General features: G+C 47.8%; 2 protein-coding genes across 2 annotated transcripts in view; both read left to right on the top strand.

The window, feature by feature from the left end:
- MYH15 (myosin heavy chain 15) overlaps window positions 1–19366 on the top strand; it is a 307159-nt gene that overhangs the window by 218962 nt on the left and 68831 nt on the right. The gene's annotated exons all lie outside the window — the stretch shown is intronic.
- The window catches only part of CD47 (CD47 molecule), a 52728-nt gene continuing 34777 nt past the window's right edge, over window positions 1416–19366 (top strand). Inside the window, exons 1-2 of the mRNA XM_056858549.1 lie at window positions 1416–1465; window positions 6764–7120. Coding sequence (XP_056714527.1) covers window positions 1417–1465; window positions 6764–7120 — 406 coding nt within the window. The 5' untranslated portion in view covers window position 1416. The remainder of the gene's footprint in view (window positions 1466–6763; window positions 7121–19366) is intronic.

Genomic DNA, 19366 nt, shown 5'->3' with positions numbered 1-19366 from the left:
GATGGGGAAAATGTGCATCTGCAGAGCAGCAAATCCAAGGCAAAACCTCCCGTGCACAACACACTGAGGCCATTTATGCATGGGAGGTTTTGCCTTGGATCTGCTGTTCTCTAGATGCACATTTTCCTTATCCAAATTCTCAAAACTCAAAAACAAGCCCCCATGTAGCTTTGGTTCTTGTAGGTTATCTGGGCTGTGTAACCGTGGTCTTGGTATTTTCTTTCCTGATGTTTTGCCAGCAGCTGTGGAAAGCATCTTCAGAGGAGTAACACTAAAGGACAGTGTCTCTTCAAACTCCTCCATGTAGCATTTGGAGAATTCGGATGGGGAAAATGTGCATCTGTAGAGAGGCAAATCCACTGCAAAACTTTCCATATCTGAAAATGTGGATCTATAGAGTGGCAAATCCAATGCAAAACCTTCCATATCTGAAAATGCGCATCTATAGAGTGGCAAATCCAATGCAAAACTTTCCATATCTGGAAATGTGCATCTAGAGTGGCAAATCCAATGCAAAACTTTCCATATCTGGAAATGCGCATCTATAGTGGCAAATCCAATGCAAAACCTTCCATATCTGAAAATGCGCATCTATAGAGGGGCAAATCCAATGCAAAACCTTCCATATCTGAAAATGTGCATCCATAGAGTGGCAAATCCAGTGCAAACCCTTCCATGAATAAATGGCCAGAGAGAAAATATGCATCTATAGAGTGGCAAATCCAATGCAAAACTTTCCATATCTGGAAAAGTGCATCTAGAGAGGGGCCAATCCAAGGCAAAACCTTCCATGAATCAACGGCCAGAGGTTTTGCCTTGGATTGGCCCCTCTCTAGATGCACTTTTTCCCCACCCGAATTCTCCAAACTCTGCACGGGGGGAGGGGGAAGCTTATTGTTGAGCTTGGAGAACAGGGATAGGGAGAAAGCGCCTCTAAAGAGCGGCCAACCCCAAAGGCGAAAGCTCCCATGCGTCAACGGCAAGAGAGAGAGGGAGAGGGCGAGGGAGGGGGCGAGCGCGCGCGCGCCCCGGTTCGAACGTCCCCTCCGGCAGGGGAGAACCGGCCGCGCCCCAACCGCCCCGGCACGAGCCCTCGCCGCCGCCGCCCCTCCTCCCTGCCGAAGCGCGCGGAAGCCTCTCCGCGGAAGCCCCGCCTCCTCCTCCTCCTCTCCCCCCCCCGCGGCGTGGAGCGAAAGCGAAAGCCGGGCGTGGCCCCGCCCCGCTCGCTGCGGCTGGAGGGAGCAGCGGCGGAAGCTCGTCAGGCTGCGGGTTGGGCGGCTCCGCTTCACCCCCCCCCTCCGCCGCCTCCTCCTCCTCCTGCGTCCTTCGGTGCGCGAGAGGCTCAGCGCGGCCGAGAGCGGCTCCCCCACCCACCCACTCGCCCACCCACTCAACCAACCGACCCCCGGCTTGGACATGTGGGCGCTGCGAGTCTGGTGGGTGCTGCTGGGCACCTTGGGCGCTGGTGAGTCCCTCCTCCCCCTTTCCCTCCGGGGTCGTTGCCCTCTCCCCCCCCTCCACGCGCTCCAACCCCCCCCCCGCCCGTCCTTCATTCATTCCTTCCTTCATTCCTTCATGCAGAGCGCCAGCGGGGGTCTCGAGGCGCTTTTGGAGAGGCGGCGCGCCACTTGTGCCTCCCTCTCCTCCTCCTCCCTCTTCGCGTAATTAGGGGTCACCGGGGTGGCCGGGGGGGGGGAGGCTGTGGGGCCGAGCCCAGCAGCCCTCTGGGGTCGAGGCGCTTCGGATATATTCAGGGGGGGTGGGGGGAAGGCGGCGCGAGCCCGCCCCGGCGCCGCGGAGGGGCGCCTGCCTTGTCCCGTGCGAGTGCGCAACGCCTGGTGCCGCTTCCGACCCCCCCCCCCCGGTCCCTCCCTCCCTCCCTTCGAGCGCAGCCCGTTTTCGGATTGCCTTCCTGCAGGACGCCTGCTGCTCCCCGTGAGCTTCGCTGCAGGATTCCCCGAGGGGAGGTTTTGCCTTGGATTTGCCACCCTTTAGGCTCACTTTGCCCCCCCCCGTCCATATTTTCAGAACTCAACAATAAGCCCCCCCCCCCGTGCAGAGTTTTGAGGGTTCGGATGGGGGAAATGTGCCTCTAGAGAGGGGCAAATCCAAGGCAAAACAACTCGACAATAACCCCCCCCCCCGTGCAGACTTTTGAGAATTCAGATGGGGAAAATGTGCATCTATAGAGTGGCAAATCCAAGGCAAAACAGAACTCGACAATAAGCCCCTTTAGATTTCCCTTCTAAAACAGCCGAAGGTAGGACCTGGCATCTGGCAAGGGTAAATAAGCCGCCATGCAGAGTTTTGAGAATTTGGCTGGGGAAAATGTGCCTCTATACAGTGGCAAATCCAAGGCAAAACCGAACTCGACAATAAGCCCCCCCCCATGCAGAGTTTTGAGATTTTGGCTGGGGGAAATGTGCCTCTATAGAGTGGCAAATCCAAGGCAAAACCGATGTGCCACTCTATAGATGCACATTTTCCCCATCCGAATTCTCAAAACTCTTCATGGGGGCTTATTGTTGAGTTTTGAAAATACGGATGGGGGCAAAGTGCGTCTAAAGGGTGGCAAATCCAAGGCTAAACCTCCCATGAATAAATGGCCACAGCGGCAAAAAGGACGGCAGGCTTGTGTGGGACCCGTGGGGTGTGTGTGTGAGGATTTGGCTGGGGCGGCGCCTGGAAACGCAGGGAGGGAGGCATTGGAGGTGCTCGGCTCCGGCTTCCTCCCGCTCGCCCACCTGCTGGCCGTGTTGACGGCTGGGGGTTGGTTGCGTGGCGAACCCGTGCCTCTTCTGCTGCTATGGATGGGTGCTGCTGATGGCTGTTTCCCTTTCGAGAACCCACCTAAGAATTATGACAGTGCATATGATCCATCTGTTGGTTTGGCTCTTGTTAGGTGGGGGGTTGTTTTTTTCAAATAATTAAAAATAATTATGCACACTTCGGGACACATGTTTCCAGCAACTTTGTCGGATCTCCGCGGTGCCATTGATGCATGGGAGGTTTTGCCTTGGATTTGCCACTCTTTAGATGCACTTTCTCCCCATCCCTATTCTCAAAACTCAACAATAAGCCCCCGTGCAGAGTTTTGAGAATTCGGATGGGGAAAATATGCATCTGTAGAGAGGCAAATCCAAGGCAAAACCTCCCCTGCATAAATGGTCCCGGGTTGCTAAAGGCGAAGTGGGGACGGCGCCCCGCTTCGAAGAGAGCCGGCTTTCTTCTGGGATGCTCCCCTGCCTGTTGTGCAGGCATGAATGAGCCACGTTGGCCTTAGAATCAGCTCGGCAGCCCAGTGGGTGATGGGGTGGGACCAGTGTGCGTTGAAGCTCTGGCGTATGACAGCTGCAGGGGTGGACACCTTCACATCACGTCACTGTGCTAGAAATGATGTTCTTTACTGTGTGTGTGTGTGTGTGTGTGTAAAGTGCCGTCAAGTCGACTTATGGCGACCCCCTTTTGGGGATTTTCGTGGCAAGAGACTAACAGAGGTGGTTTGCCAGTGCCTTCCTCTGCACAGCAACCCTGGTATTCCTTGGTGGTCTCCCATCCAAATACTAACCAGGGCTGACCCTGCTTAGCTTCTGAGATCTGACCAGATCAGGCTAGCCAGGGCTGTTCTTTACTAATTCGTGTTTATTATACTGTTACTGCCCCAAAATGCTTTGTGTTTGATTTATTTGAAACGTTTATAAGATGCTTCTTCAGAGCTGGCTGACAAAATAAAACAGGGTGAGTTATAAAAATGTAAACTCTTTAAAAATAGCATCCATTAAAAACCAGGCAATGCAGCCCAGAAGCAAAAAAAAAGGGGGGGGGAACCCAGCTGTATCTTGGGTAAATTAAAACATTAGGAGACTACATAAAGAAATGCCTGTGTTAGAGTGCTAGAAATCTGGGGCTCAACACATGTGGCAGGCTAAATGGTCCTCCTAACAGTCCTTAGGCTAAAAGTGGCTTGTAAAAAACAGTTAAATAATTTAAAAGATCAAACCCTTGGATAATAAATAGCCTGACTAAAAATTAATGTTTTGGCCTGACAATGAGAAGAGAGTAGGGTAGGCACTAGATGGGCCTCAAGGAAGAGGGCATTCCCTACAGGCGAGGTACCACCACCTACAGGCCAGCCATCTCACCCCTACAGATGGGGGTACAGAGTTGCAGGGGTTAGCATGTGGGTCACTACAAGGCCACTGGTTTTGATAGGAATGACTCTGCGTAGGATTGCATTGTAACTGAGAAATGAGCTAAGATTCACAAAAAAATATTTTTCTAATGCTCAAGCGGATATTTTTAGGAGCTTTCAGATGTTTATTGACTTGCACCTTTTCAGATTTCCAGATAGGGCTTTTAGGACAGGTGAGAGGCAAGATAGTTGGTTTCAAAATGGCTGTGTCTTGGGGAATAAAAACATTGGGAAACGTAAGTAAGGGCCTGTGTTAGAAATCTGGGGCTCAAAAGTTTATCATTGCTTATAAGTTCTCTTGCCCTGACCTGGATGGCCCAGGCTAGCCTGATCTCGTTAGTTAGTATTTGGATGGGAGACCACCAAGGAATACCAGGGTTGCTGTGCAGAGGAAGGCACTGGCAAACCATCTCTGTTAGTCTCTTGCCATGAAAACCCCAAAAGAGGTCGCCATAAGTCGGCTGCTACTTGACAGCACTTCACACACACACACACACAAGTTCTCTTAGAGCACTTAATGATAATAATAATAAAAACAATTATTTGTATCCCGCCCTTCCCCTGCAAACTGGGCTCAGGGTAGCTAAGAGCAAATAAAAACAACAATTACTATTCTGTTTTATATATACACACACAATATAGTATAGCCATTTTAAAATTCCATAAATACAATGCTACCCCAGTGGCACCAAGTCCCCACATTTAGGGAGGATGAGAGCCAGCGTAGTGTGATGATTAAGAGCAGTGATTTGGAGCGGTGGACTATAATCTGGAGAACTGGGTTTGATTCCCCACTCTTCCACATTAGCGGTGGACTATAATCTGGTTGCTTTCCCCCACTCCTACTGTGAAACCAGCTGGGTGACCTTGGGCTAGTCACAGCTCTCTTCCTCTTTCAGCCCCACCTACTTCACAGGGTGTCTGTTGTAGGGAAGGGAAGGTGAATGTAAGCCAGTTTGATTCTTCCTTAAGTAGTAGAGGAAGTCGGCATATAAAAACCAACTCTTCCTCTTCTTCTTCTATCTAGGGTGTTTGTGCCTCCATGCCTCTTTTCTGATGTCCCACAATCCTGGGGAGGGAGGGGGATGGAGACGGAGAAATTAAGGGAAGAAATTTAAGGAAAATTTAAGAGAAAGGACCCAGGAAAAGAAAGGGGGAAGAAAGGAACAAGGGAAGAAAGGAACAAGCTCTGCTTGTCTTCTCATCACTGCCCTCAACCATTGGCCTGGCGGAACATCTCTGTCTTACAGGCCCTGTGGAACTGGGTAAAATCCCCCGTGGCCTGGGTCTCATTTGATAGAAAGCTTCACCAGGCTGGGGCCGGGGCTGAAAAAGCCCTGGCTCTGGTTGAGACCAGCTGAACCGTTTTTAGACCAGGGTTCTCGAATAAGTTGGTACCAGCAGAGTGTAATGCTCTCTGAGGGATATATTGGGAGAGGCAGTCCCACAGATACAGTGGTCTCAGACCACTTAGGGCTTAGTCCTACAAAGCCCAGTAACACAAATAAATTAATTAATAAGTGCTGTGAAATTCAAACCTCTGAAATGCAGATGCTTTAAAAAATGGTGTAGTTGGTTTATATTGGCTGATTTCAGTAAGCAGGGAATGTTAAATAAAACCGACTTATTTGTTTATATCTCACCTTAATGGCATGCTGAAGGTGGCTTAATAATACTTACACAAAGCAGTTTTAATTTTTTTGTGGGGGAATATTTCTACCATGTCTTTCTGCTGAATACACTCAATTGCAGTGTGGCTGACAACAGTCACCAACAACCGACAACAAGCACCTCTCCCATAATACTAGAATGTGGGGTCATCTGCTGAAGCTGGAGGGTGAGAGATTCAAAACAGATAAAAGGAAGTATTTTTTTCACACAACGCATAGATAAATTGAAGAACTTCTTGCCCTAGGATGTGGTGATGGCTGCCAACTTGGAAGGCTTTAAGAGGGGAGTGGACATGTTCATGGAGGAAAGGGGTATTCATGGCTACTAGTTAAAATGGATACTAGTCATGATGCATACCTATTCTCTCTAGGATCGAAGGAGCATGCCTGTTAGATTAGGTGCTGTGGAACACAGGCAGGATGGCGCTACTGCAGTCGTCTTCTTTGGGGGCTTCCTAGAGGCACCTGGTTGGCCACTGTGTGAACAGACTGCTGGACTTGATGGGCCTTGGTCTGATCCAGCAGGGCTTTTCTTATGTTCTTATAAGCAGTTGCAACAAATTTATGCAAGCTGATACCAAAGAATTTCAAATAATCAGACGGGAAAAGAACTTATAACTGGCTTTGGTCTCTTCTGCTGTTGCCATTTAGATGTTATTCTGAGGCAAGTCCACTGATGGGATAATAAGTACAATCTTCAGTCCTAGATTTTCACTGTTTCAGCAGATAGAGAAACAAGCCATCAAGTGATCAAGTAGCACTCTTAAATAAGTCTTGTGGACTTGGGGGACAGAATAGTTCTCAATAGATAGTTCAAAAATCAAAACTTTGAAGCATAGCCTTCCTTTACTCACAGATTTAAGATAATTAGCAACACATCTTTTTCTTTTTCTTTTTCCAGGTTCTGCCCAGTTGCTGTTTCAAAAGTTCCCAGTTGTTCTAATGGACAGGTGTAATTCAAGTGTCGTCATACCTTGCATAGTAACTAACCTACAACTAAATAATACTCGACAAATGTTTATTAGGTGGAAATTAGATGGATACGATTTTTTTGCTTTTGATGGATTTGAACAACCAGTGAAAATTAACAAAAACAGCACTTTTCAGTCTGCGGAATTTGCGTGTCTGCCAAAGCTGGCCATCGGCATTGCTTCACTCACTCTGTCAAGGAACGAGGCGATTCCAGGAAACTACAGCTGTGAAGTAGTAGAATCAAACCGCGAAGGAGTAACTACAATTGAACTTAAACAAGTAACAAGTAAGTTATTGGTCTTTTTCTTCTGTATTAAGTACTGGGTCTGGTTCTTTTAAACTGTCATCCATAAGCGATTTTGAGTCTAATAGTTAGGCAGGGGGCACAAATTTTGTCTTGATTCCCACCATTAATTTGTTTGCTCCACCAACTCTTACTGTTCCATTGAATGTAGTGGAAAATTTAGTGAGGGGTTTTTGGGTGTATCACAAGTGCCTCTGCTTCTGCCTGATTCAGACCTCAGCATAATGTGGGGTCGGGGGACACATTCCCACCTGCTCTGCTTTCTCACAAGTTTTTCTGCACTATGGGTTTAAAAACAGAGTGGTTTTTTGGAAGCAACTAGATGACACTGCGCTCATATCATCCTGTTTCCAGGTTTACTGCTTTGTGTGGAAGGAAAGTGTATTTTCCCACATTGTATTGATTCCACCCACATCATCCCTACTACCCCACCATCAGACTATCACAGGCACTATGCTTCCACCATGCTCCAGACATTTTCTTCTTCTTGCTGTGCCACTGGGATGGCTTTATGGGGGCTTTTGAAAAAAAAATCGAACTGTGCAGTCCTGAAGCCCCCCCCCCCCGAAGCACCTTAGGAGATGCGGTGATCTCTGCGGCAGCATAAGTACCGCTTGCGCCTTCCAGATGGGGACTTATGCTGTCTCAAGCGTAAAGATGCGGCTGTTGGGGAGTCGCACAGCAATGTGATCCGTGGGCGCCAGCGCAGCCTCACCAGCAGCGTTTCTCTGGCACAGGTGCTTGCGCGGGCATCAAAGTGGGCGTTCCCAGGGGCGGAGCTGATTTTAGTCATCTCCCAAAGCCCTTTTACCCCTGGAATGCCCTTTAGCCTGTGCAAAATTGCGCCAGCAAAAAGGCAGGTTTAGCCCCATGAAACTATGGAGGAGTTTCATGGGTATTTTTAGAAATTACCTTTTTTTCTTGTATTTTTGGCCATGCATGCTGCGCTTTCCCGGGAACCCTCCAACTACTCTCCCCCCCTTCAGGGTTGCTCTGTAACTGTTAATATGTTATAACATAAGAATGCTTCAATACATCAAAATATAGTCCAGTTTCTAATTTAATACAACTGCATTTTCTGCGTTATAACGCTAGAGCACAAAAGCCAAAGGGTCAAAAAGTTAACTAGTCACCAAAAGGAGGCTGCTGGTGGTGTTCGCACAATGTCCCGCTTACAAATTAGTTATCGTGGGGGTTCCTGCTAGGGCCCTTCCTTGCACTCGAGGCCTCACAGGTGCCTTTTGTCCGGTGCACCATTGTAGGTTCCATTTTTTGAAATTTGTAATTAAGTCAATTTACTGTTTTAAAAAACCTTAAAATCTCTGTGATTCTTTTTTACTCTGTGATTCTTTCTCTTTCCTATTCCCTCCCCCCAGTTTTCTGAGTTTTTTCTTTATTTTAAAATAATGACTGCAGCCAGCTAACTAGCTGGCATTGGAGGTGTATCATAAAGGCTTGTCTGGGAGGGTTGAGGAGTGTCAAAAAGTTCAGGACACCGTGGAACTGCAACCAGAATTCAGAATTTCCCCGCATTCTTCTCTTTTTCTTGCAACCACTTCTGACCCCCAGGAAAAACCATTCCCATGGTTGCAGGATCCACACAGAAATGCCTTTCTGGGTTGGGGGGCTGGAACTGGGAAGGACAAGAGGTGAAATCTCTTGTCTTGCTTCTTCCGCAATCATAGCCCTGCCAAGGAAAGAGGTTGAGACCATCCCCTTGCCTCTTCCTCACTTTGCCCCACTGACCCACATGGCTCTTCATCTGCAGAGATCTTGCAACTCCAGGAATGACCTTCCCATGGGGCTCAAGGGACTAAAATAATGTAAAGGGAAAACTCTGTATGCTTCTGAACTGATGGGTCACTGTGACAGCCTGTCACTTTGCCTTCTGGTATATGGCCGCTGAGAGGGTGTCACTGTTGGGCCATACTGGCTGTACCGCGGCATCCTGCATGGAGCGCTGGAATGACTCATTCTACTGGGCAAGGAAAAGGGTGCGGAGCCTGATGGCCGCAGGGACGCCCTACGAGCAGGCACTCAGGGGTGGTCTGGCTGGACCCGATGTCATGTGGAGCATCATCCCCACTGTTGTGGTCGGTGGTCATGGCATCAAAGTCCTCCGTGGTGAGTGGGACCAGTGGCCTTCTCCGCCTGGGGCCAGCCTCCTGCCCCTGCTGACTGTGACCCCCTTTCTCCCCACGCAGATGCCAGTGTGTGTGATGGTTTCCTCGTGGACCCATCTTCGTGGGTGAACGGGACTGGCTCAAGAAATGTGTCCCAGCCTTAACAGCCAGCTGCCCTCACCAGACGACGGAGGCCCAGACCCTGGGTGCGACACCGGTCCCCCCTCCCCATGGCCTAGTTTTTCCCATGAGGACCCAATACCAGCGCTGGACCCATCTATCCCTCTTCTCCCTGAGTTGGGGCCAATGGAGGTGTCAGCCGTCGAAGCTTCCGAGTCTGCCATGTCCACACCTGCTGGTGCCCTTGCGTTAGGCCACCTTAAGGCTTTGCTCACCGTGGTGCGGGGTGTCGGTGAGGGTCAGCTGCGGGTGGAGGTGGTCTTGGGTGACCTGTCTTGCTCTCTGCAAGCCCCTGCACCAGCTGCACCCACCTCTCCACTAGCACCGGTGCCTCAACCTCTTCTAAGGGGTCACCCTCGCCAGCATAGATGCCCCTTGGACCACTGAGGTTGCCATTGACACCTTGCCACTCTCCCGCACCTCAACTGTTCCACTCCCCGTTGTCTCCATGGGTTCTACCCAGCTCAGTTTGCCATCTCATGTTTCAGGGTTGACTGCGGATTTGGGGGTTGCGTCCACAGTAAACGATGAAGGATCATGACCAGCATGTAGTGTGCTTTCGCGGGGCCATCCCTCCATGCCTGCCACACTGCTTGTAAGGTTGCTGGTGTTAGACAGCCACGATCCCCTGGTCTTGGGGGGGGGGGTCGTGGGCACCCCTGGGGGTTTCCTGCCCATTCTTTCGCCTTGTTGCCCCCTTCAGGGCTGGGAGGGGGTGGACCTACCCTACTGTCTCCTTTGCCTACTCCCTCCCCATCTTGCCTTTCCTCCAGCCCCATGGTGGCTGCCTGCCGCCCTGAGAGCCAGCAAGGTGTAGTGGTTAAGAGCGGTGGTTTGGAGCAGTGGACTCTGATCTGGAGAACTGGGTTTGATTCCCCACTCCTCCACATGAGTGGCAGAGGCTAATCTGGTGGACTGGGTTGGTTTCCTCACCCCTATACATGAAGCCAGCTGGGTGACCTTGGGCAAGTCACAGCTCTGTTAGAGCTCTCTCATCCCCACCTATCTCACAGGGTGTCTGTTGTAGGAGGGGAAGGGAAGATGATTGAACACCGGTTTGATTCTGCCTTAAGTGGTAGAGAAAGTCGGCATATAAAAACCAACTCTTCTTTTGACTGACGGGCCTCCAGCTGTGCCCCGGTGCTACTGCGCTGGCATCCTGGCTTCTGAGGTTGTATGGTTTCACTGCCGTTTCAGAGCTAGCCACAGCGCATCTATCCACAATGGAGGCTGCTCTACTGCACTCTTGCTGCGCCATCCCCAGTTGCAAAGCATTCCCCTCCCCCCGCCCTGGATTGCACTGCTCCTATGGAAGGCTGTACTGTTAACTATATTCACATTTACAGTTGGCTTTTCTGTAATGCTGAATGGTATGCCCCATAGTATTATGGGATGTTTATGCAATTAATATTAATTCAGGAGGTTTGGAAGTAAGCTTCGCTCTCTTTATAAGGTGTGAAATAAAGATAAGAGAATTTAAATGGTATGCTTGTTTGTAGGTTTTAAGTGGTAAACAAGTTATATAAGTAAAGATTATTTCAACTGGGACCTGTGGAATATTAACCAATCAGGACTCCAAAGAGGGATTTTCAGGAAGTGTATAAGAGGGGTCTATTTTGTGAGAATAGACTAAACAATTTTTATAAAGAGAAGGGCTGTAGTAAGATGTAATAGTTCAGGAAGGTGCTTTTATAAAGGGAATAGTGTAGTTTACTGCACTGTTTTTTTTGTATGTGTATCTTGATTTTACTGCATTGCTTTCTATTTTTATAATCCACTCTTATTGCATTTTTAATGTTTCATACTGTTTGTTTTGCATTTTTTCTATTCTCTAATTTGCTTTGAGTCTCAGTGAGATTGGCAGATAATTAGGTAAATAAAATTTTGTTCCAGGGCGGAGCTCTGTCAGAATGATGACAAGCTAGCTAAATTCTACTTCTTCAAAGTTATCCAGTCTTTGTCTTTTGTTGGGCCAACCATGCTTAGAATTATGTAGAACTGATTGATAAGAACAATTCATAGTGGAACTGATCTGCAAAGCAGATGAAGAAAGTTAGAAAAAATATGCTGGTATTGTAACCTTGCATAGTCATATGTAGTTATACGGTGATTTTAAATAAACGTCTTGATTATATCCTCAGCTATCTCAGAATATTCTTCAAAAACTAGGGGGGAAGTGCTTGTGCGTGGCAAAATGTCTGTTGGTACTCTTAACAGAGGATAGATAGCCCTGTTGTAAGCAACAACTGAGTTGGGGTTCAGCTTGAGTTGTAACATGTATTCTCACAGTTTCTGCAGGAGCGGAAAGTGGGGTGGGAAGGCCTGCAGAGGTGGGGGTCTTCCAGCACCTCAAAAAAGGCCCTCTTAACTCTCTTGAATGTAGAGGGGCATGGGGCACTGCACCAATGGTATCCTGAGGAAAAATGTGTCATAGCCACTGTGCTGAAGAATGATGAGGTCTCCCAGTGGGTGTTGTGCATCACCCTTTGACCGGCGTTGTTCTCCAATAGGATGAACAGAAGCCCATCCCTCTCCTCCTACTGCCTGAAGGCACTTTGACTCCTGGGTGCCTTTGACTCCAGTACATACAGAGGAAGATGGACACCTAGAACACCTGCTTGATGCAGCTTGAAATGAAATGAATATTGACTTTACTGTGCTATAATGATACAGTGTGATTATGCATCAGCATTGTTAAAATATCCTAGTTGTGTTGTGGAAGCAGTGTACCCCTGAGCAGAACAGGAGTCCTTTTAACTGCTAGTTTCATTCCTGCTTATCCTGGGGTGCTTATTCAATGAACCCCTACCACTTCTTCTTTTCAGTTGCCACTTTGGAGACGTGGCATAAAGGTGATATTTCCTCAGCAGCAGGAAGCCACACACACCATCAGGAGCCACCAGCAGAGCTTGGCTTGGATGAAATTACCATTATGATGCCCATAGAGTTAAAAGTGGAAGGAGGTCTGACAACTCTCACCATATCCTCCATAGGTCTTCATAAACCAGCATTGTATTAGGTAGGCTCCATCAGCCGCTATCAAAAGGGGAATTTGTTCACTAGCGGTGGTCAAGACGCTGGGCATGAAAACTTCATAGTAGCAGAGATAGCGTAGTTCCTGTCGAAGCGGGCATTGTGGTTGTGCTGTTCCATTCCTACTTCCATAATGGCGAAGTGACTGGTGTAGTCTGTTGTTCCCTAGAGGCAGTATGGAGCAAAATCGCTTCATGTTTCTGTACTCCTCTGTTTGATTGGCATGGGGCTGTAGGACCCATTGATAGCTTCAGTACATAGTGAAAGCCAAATGTCTGAAACTATCCATGATCTGTTAGTGAAAAGAAAAAAGAGACAGAGCTGAAAATGCAGCAGAAACAGGTACATGGAGATCGCTGCAGACCTTAAACATGGTACACCTGAGCCTTAAATGAAAGAAGGGATTACTGAAAAGGAGGAATCAACTTGCCAGTTCTCTGGGGTACTTGTAATGCCATGAATTAAACTGGTCACAGTGTATTTATTTAAAGCATTTCTATGCTGTCATTTGACCCATCTCAGGGTCCTCAAGGCAGCGAACATTAAAACATGTCAAATATTAAAACATTTAAATAATTAAAAACAGCATTTAGTGTATGTGTAAATTTAAGCCAGTGTGGTGTAGTGGTTAAGAGCAGTGGACTGTAATCTGAAGAACTGGGTTTGATTCCCCACTCCACATGAAGCCTGCTGGGCGACCTTGGGCTAGTCACAGTTCTTTCAGAAGTCTCTCAGCCCACCTACCTCACAAGGTGTCGTGTGAGTGTGTGTGTGGGGGGGCAAACAATTGTAAGCTGCTTTGAGACTTCTTATGATAAAGAAAAGTGGGGTATAAAAAACAACTCTTCTTAAAACAAAACATATAAACACCCACACAGGGAGGAGGAAGTCTACATTTACTGGTGCTAGACCAGTGGTCGGCAAACTCATTAGTCAGCAGAGCCAAATATCAACAGTACAATGATTGAGATTTCTTTTGAGAGCCAAATTTCTTAAACTTAAACTATATAGATAGGTACACTGTTTATTAACTTAATAAACTTTAATTAAAGTTTTAAGTCTTAAACTATAGGTACACTGAATAAAACTTGATATCATACTTAATAATGATCTTATTTATTGATAAAAATTAAATTGTAAGGTATCCGTAAGCGCCTGAGTCTTTTATTCTGGTGCAACGCGCACCTCCGCCGATTCAGGGGTTAGGGAAACATGGACAATAAAGGGGAAACAGTCCTACTTGTTATGGGGCAGAGGCATTGGAGTCAACGTGAGCAGCTTTTTAGAAGCAGCTTTGTGCTACACGGTGTGTATGTACAGAGTGTTTATGCACCCATTTTGATCTGAACCTGGAATACATGCATGCAGTAAACATACACATATAATCCACAGAAGGCTTTGTGTAGTACCCTTGGACTCCATGTTTTGATTTCATCAGATTTACATGTAAATTAAGTGAGCTATAGTTTGGGGTGGCAGATTTGGAGGGCCTCTAAATGCAATAAAAATACAAAATTACTATTTGCGGGGATAATGCTATGGAGCATTTTAACTTTGACATGTCATGGGTATCTTAATCCAGCATGCCTTAATCTGACCCTGGCTAACCTCTTGTTTCCTTCAGTGTCCCCACACCTCATAGCAATTTAAGGGCAAGTTCAAGCTCTGCAAACTGTATGGCAGTAACCTTGTTCAGAACATGGACAAATAAAAAGGTACCTTTGAAATGGTTCTCATTATGTCCTGCTTCCTCTTTAACACACAAGTATTGACTCAAGAATTGTGAGAACCAGATAGCGGCTATCTGGTTCTCACAATTCTTGAGTCAATGCAATGCATTGACGTCGCAAGCGGAGGGGAGACCTCTGCCCTTTGGCAGCGGACGGGCTGCGTGCGTCCTGCCACCACAAGTCCCCCTTTTGGCTCTCTTACGCTGCTGCCCCCCGCCCGCGCATGTTCCTCTCTCCTCTGCCCCCTTCCTTTGCCCAGCCGCCGCTCGGCTGCCCCCTTCGGCCCTGGCTCCTCGCCTGCCTAGCCTGGGCAGCTCTTTGGCGACGCTCGCCAGCACAGCTGCTACTTCTGCAGCCGCCACCAGGGAGGGAAGGAAGGAGGGCGAGGGGGAGGCAGCAGGGCCGGCTCGGGCAGAGAGGGAGAGGTGCGCGCACGGCTCCCTTTCCCGGACACTCTTTTTGCCACCACGAGCTTCGCTCGGCCCTGAACGAGGCAGAGGGGCTGGAGGCGGGGGTGGGGGGGAGAGAGAGCTGGGTGAGAAGGGAGGGGAGGGGGCCTCGGTCTCGTCCGGCCGGCAGCTCAGCAAAGGGGAGCTGGCGATCGCCACTCCGCGCCCCAGCCCCCAGGGTGGCGGCACCTGGGGAAGCGCCCTGAGTCCCCGAGCACGTGTACGGCGCTTCCTGCTGGGCAAACGCCAAGCAGTTTCACGGGAGGGAGGGGGTGGGGGGCCGTGGCCGGGACAGCGCGCGCAAGGGAAGCCCCGCTGCCCGCCTCTGCCATGCGGCGCTGCAGTCCTGGCGCGGCTCGGGACGAGGCCGAGTTGATGGGCGAGCGCCGCGGCCTTCTGCCGGCCCCGCACTCCACTGGAACGCACGGGGAGCGGGCGAGAGGGCTCTGGAGCCTCCAACCACATGCAACCTGGCACAGGTGGGTCCCGGTGGTAGGAGGAGCCCAGGCGCGGCAAGAGGCGCCCAGCCGGGCAGAGAGGCGAGAAGCTGCCCTGCGCCAGGGCAGGAGCGGAGTGGCTCGGAGCCCGCACTCAAGAGCCGCACTCAAGGTGCCAAAGAGCCTTATGCGGCTCGTGAGCCGCGGTTTGCCGACCTCTGTGCTAGACAATGATAAAGGGAGACAGCCGAATCTCCCTGGGAAAGGAGTTCCAATGTTTCAGTGCCATGACCTGGAACAGGAGTGTCCAATCTTTTGGCTTCCCTGGGCCACACTGGAAAAAGAAGAAGAATTGTCTTGGGCCCCACATATAATACACTAACACGGGCCGCACGTAAAATACATTAACACTAACGATAGCTGATTCACAATGTTTTAAGTAAGTTTACGATTTTGTGTTGGGCCATATTCATAGCCGTCCTGGGCCGCAGTTTGGATAAGCCTGACCTAGAAGGTCCTTTTTGGGTTGCCACCCATTTAGCCTCAGATGGCAGGCGCACCTGAAGCAGTACATTCAAAGATGACTGGAGAGATCTGGCATGTTAATACAGGCTACATTGGTCCTTAATATGTTATGCTGGCCCCAGCCTGTTTTAAAGGTCAATACGAGCATCTTGAGTTGGGCAAGATCAAGGTGGATCAAGGCTGGAACTATGTGGTCCCTATGAACCACTCCAGTCAGCACTCTGGCTACAGCATTCTGTACCAACTGAAGTTTCTTGAAGTCTTCAAGGGCAGCCCAGTGTAAAGCACATAGCAGTAATCTAATCTAGATGTTACTAAGGTGGGCACCTCAGTGGCAAGATATTTTTCCCCCCAGGAAAGGTTGCAGCTGGGTCACCAGCCAAAGCTCGTGAAAGGCATCCCAGGCCACTGTTGCTGCCTGCATATCCAACAGGAGACCCAGGTCCAGCATCACCTTCAAACTGCAAATCTGATTATTTAAGGGAAGTGCAACCCCGTTCAGGAGAGGAGACATTCTGATTCCGGGGTCAGTCCTTCTTTCAGTCCTTCTTTCCCTCCACCAGTAGCACTTCCATTTTGTCAAGATTAAATTTCAGCATGTTAGCCTTCACCCATCCCAAAACCATCTCCAGGCATCTGTTCACAGTTTTCACAATCTCCCTGGGATCTGCTGGAAGTGCAAATAGAGCAGAGTGTAATCTGCATATTGGTGGCAACTCAGTCCCCATCTCCAAATGACCTTTACCAGAAGCTTCATGCAGATGTTATAAAGCATGGAGGAGAATATGGAACCCTGTGGGACCTCTGTAGACCAGGTTCCTCAATATAGCATGAGGAGGGGAAAGAAACAGGAAACAATGACAAAATGCACAGAGAGCTGTAGTCTTTGTCTCTGTTTACATAAACCACACCAGATAGGTAGGCATTCAAGAAAAAACTGCCCTGGATTGGAATGAGTTATGCAGGGTGGTTGTTGTGGCGCGTTATATCAATATAGAAGTTAAAAAGAAGAAAAGTTAGGGAGAAAGGGACTCAGAATTTTGGAAAAATCATTGGACCACCAAAAGTAAATTGAGAGGATGCTTACTCTGCTGACTTTACCGAGGCACCCTGCTTTGTGGAGAAGGTCCAACTTCATGGTGAAACATATCCCATCACTGTGGGTTGGGCAGCCCTGAAGTTGTGGCCCCACAACACGTGAGCTGTCTGTGTTGGCAAACCACCACACAGTCACTGCTATATGCTCCTTTATGATCATGCACTGGCACTTGATATTCAGTCTGAGAACTTCTACAATTTTTCAGACAACATGGTAGGTGACATACAGAAGTTTCCAATACAGTCTTTCTGGATTTCTGTGACAATTTTTCTCCAGTAATCCTTGCTTACTAACAATAACAGTTCAGTTGGCAGTGAAAAATGTAATTGCAAAAATTTTAGAAAGTGGTTAACATAAATCTGTGAACATAATTTGTGGCGCTTCCAAGTTTTAGAAAACTATGCCGTTCTGGTTTCTTCACCTCAAGATGGAATGTTCTGGAAAAGATCCACAAAAAGAACAACTGAAATGATTAGGATGCACTGTCTTCTTTATGAAGAAAGGATTCTTGAAATGGTAGTGAGAGCTCTGGTGGTGGGACATTAGTCACAAGGAGAAAGGAGCTACCTGATCAGAGGAGATGTTCTAGATCTATAAACAAACTGACTTAGAGCAAGGCAACTTAATTGTGACTTTATGAGATGTTTCTTTCCAGATAATATACTTTTGTTTTCTACAAAATTTGTTTTTCTTTTTTAACTTCTATTTTTTCTTTACCACTCAGGTGGCAAAAGCTAAGAGAGCATGTGGTGCAGCTGTTTACACAACTCTCCCTCGCTCTGTCTTTCTTAAGTATTGGGTACACTCACAGTTTCACTTGTAGAAAACTAAGGCATTTATAGTCCTAAATTCTACATGTATGTCAAATAGTACAATTTTATATTCTAAATAAGTTAAAGCGTGCATTTTATGTAGTTAAAGTGGTAAATATGTTTAGGTTTGATAAGAAAGTATTGCACACATTTCAGTTTTCCATAAAATTGTTTTTCCCCCCCAAGGGGAAAATGTTTTTTTTCCAAAATGTTATATCTCTAGTAAAGAGGTTTGACTGTCTCTAAGCTCTTCTCTCCCACTCCCCCATATACACACTTCCTCATTTTTCGTTACCAAAGGGAGACATTTCACAATAAAAATTACTCCCATGGAAGGACTGTTCTTTCTACCTGTTGAGGTAATTGTTACTATGCATAGGAGTGAAGTTGTGTGTTTTGCTATAACACAGCATGTCAGTTCCTGATTTCATGAATTACATAATACAGTATGGTGGTACTTTATGCTTGTAATCAGTTTGAACCATACTTGCACCATGGAGAAGGTGCATCTTGGAATGCAACATGAACTGCTTGATTTCAGTAATGCATCCTTGATTTTGGCTTTACAAAGGACAGAAGCAGCTATGGTACAAGTCTAGTGAAAGGCCACTGCAGTCTTGAAAGACAATAAACTAGAGATGGTAAACTCTAGAGCAGGGGTGTCCAATCTTTTGGCTTCCCTGGGCCACATTGGAAGAAGAAGAATTGTCTTGGGCCACACATAAAATACGCTAACACTAACAATAGCTGATTCATAATGTTTTAAGTAAGTTTACAATTTTGTGTTGGGCCGCATTCATAGCCGTCCTGGGCCCGGGCCGCAGTTTGGACAAGCCTGCTCTAGAGAGAGTTAAAGTAGAGAGTGAAGCTACATGTTACATTTTGTAACGAGTTGGGTTCAGGTTGCCCTAAATAACTGCACCCCCCCCCCCCCGTGGTTGTTTCGTCTTAGGAAAATGGTGTGTTGGGGAGGCAGAAGCCCTCTTCCCATGCCAGGGTCCCAAGATGAATTTGGCCCCTGTGGGCCTTTAAAATGCCATTCTCTGCAGGGATTGAGTAAATTTATTAATGGTTTTGATTGGGTACCCATTAGAAGCAGGAACCTCTGACATCTCATTCTTTGTAATGTATAACAACCATATCCATTGCATTTCATGGTGACTTATACCTGAGTGATTTACAACAGGTCTTTTCTCTGCTGCAACTTCACCTCTTTCCTCCTCCAATTGTAAACTGAATTATTAAAAAATGTCCTGTGATATTGGTTCTTGTAGGTTATCCGGGCTGTGTAACCGTGGTCTTGGAATTCCAAGACCACGGTTACACAGCCCGGATAACCTACAAGAACCAATGAACTTTGACCGTGAAAGCCTTCGACAATATTTTGTCCTGTGATAGTTTTGAACCCCATGTATCTGAAAGTGAGAGATGATTCATAGAAAGCCTATGGGATAAATGTTAATCTTTAAGGTGCTACTAGACATCTGTTTTATCTAGGTGATTTGGTTTGCATCTTGTGGCTGGTGGATAGCCCCTGTTCAAACTGTCTTGGGTTAAAATAATGTGTTTATAACTCCCATTTTGATTCTAGAACTGTGTTGGGGCTGTATGTTAAGTAGCAGGACCTTATTGCTGAGGATAGTGGATTGCTCACATACAAGGGCCCAGGAGAGTCATGCAAGATGCGTAGTAGCAAGTCACCCAGTGGTTGCTGCCAGTCCTGGCCGCAATTTCTGCACCCAGGGGCAGTTTAGCGATTATGGGCCGCAGGATATCTCCTCGTGGGCTGATGGCCTCACCCTACCTGGAGTAGGCCAGGCAGAAGCACCACGTCTGGCCT

This window comes from Euleptes europaea, chromosome 12, assembly GCF_029931775.1.
Source record: "Euleptes europaea isolate rEulEur1 chromosome 12, rEulEur1.hap1, whole genome shotgun sequence".
In the NCBI taxonomy this organism is placed as follows: domain Eukaryota; kingdom Metazoa; phylum Chordata; class Lepidosauria; order Squamata; family Sphaerodactylidae; genus Euleptes; species Euleptes europaea.
Note: the sequence above shows the minus strand (reverse complement) of the source record. Positions and strands in the feature narration are given on the sequence as shown.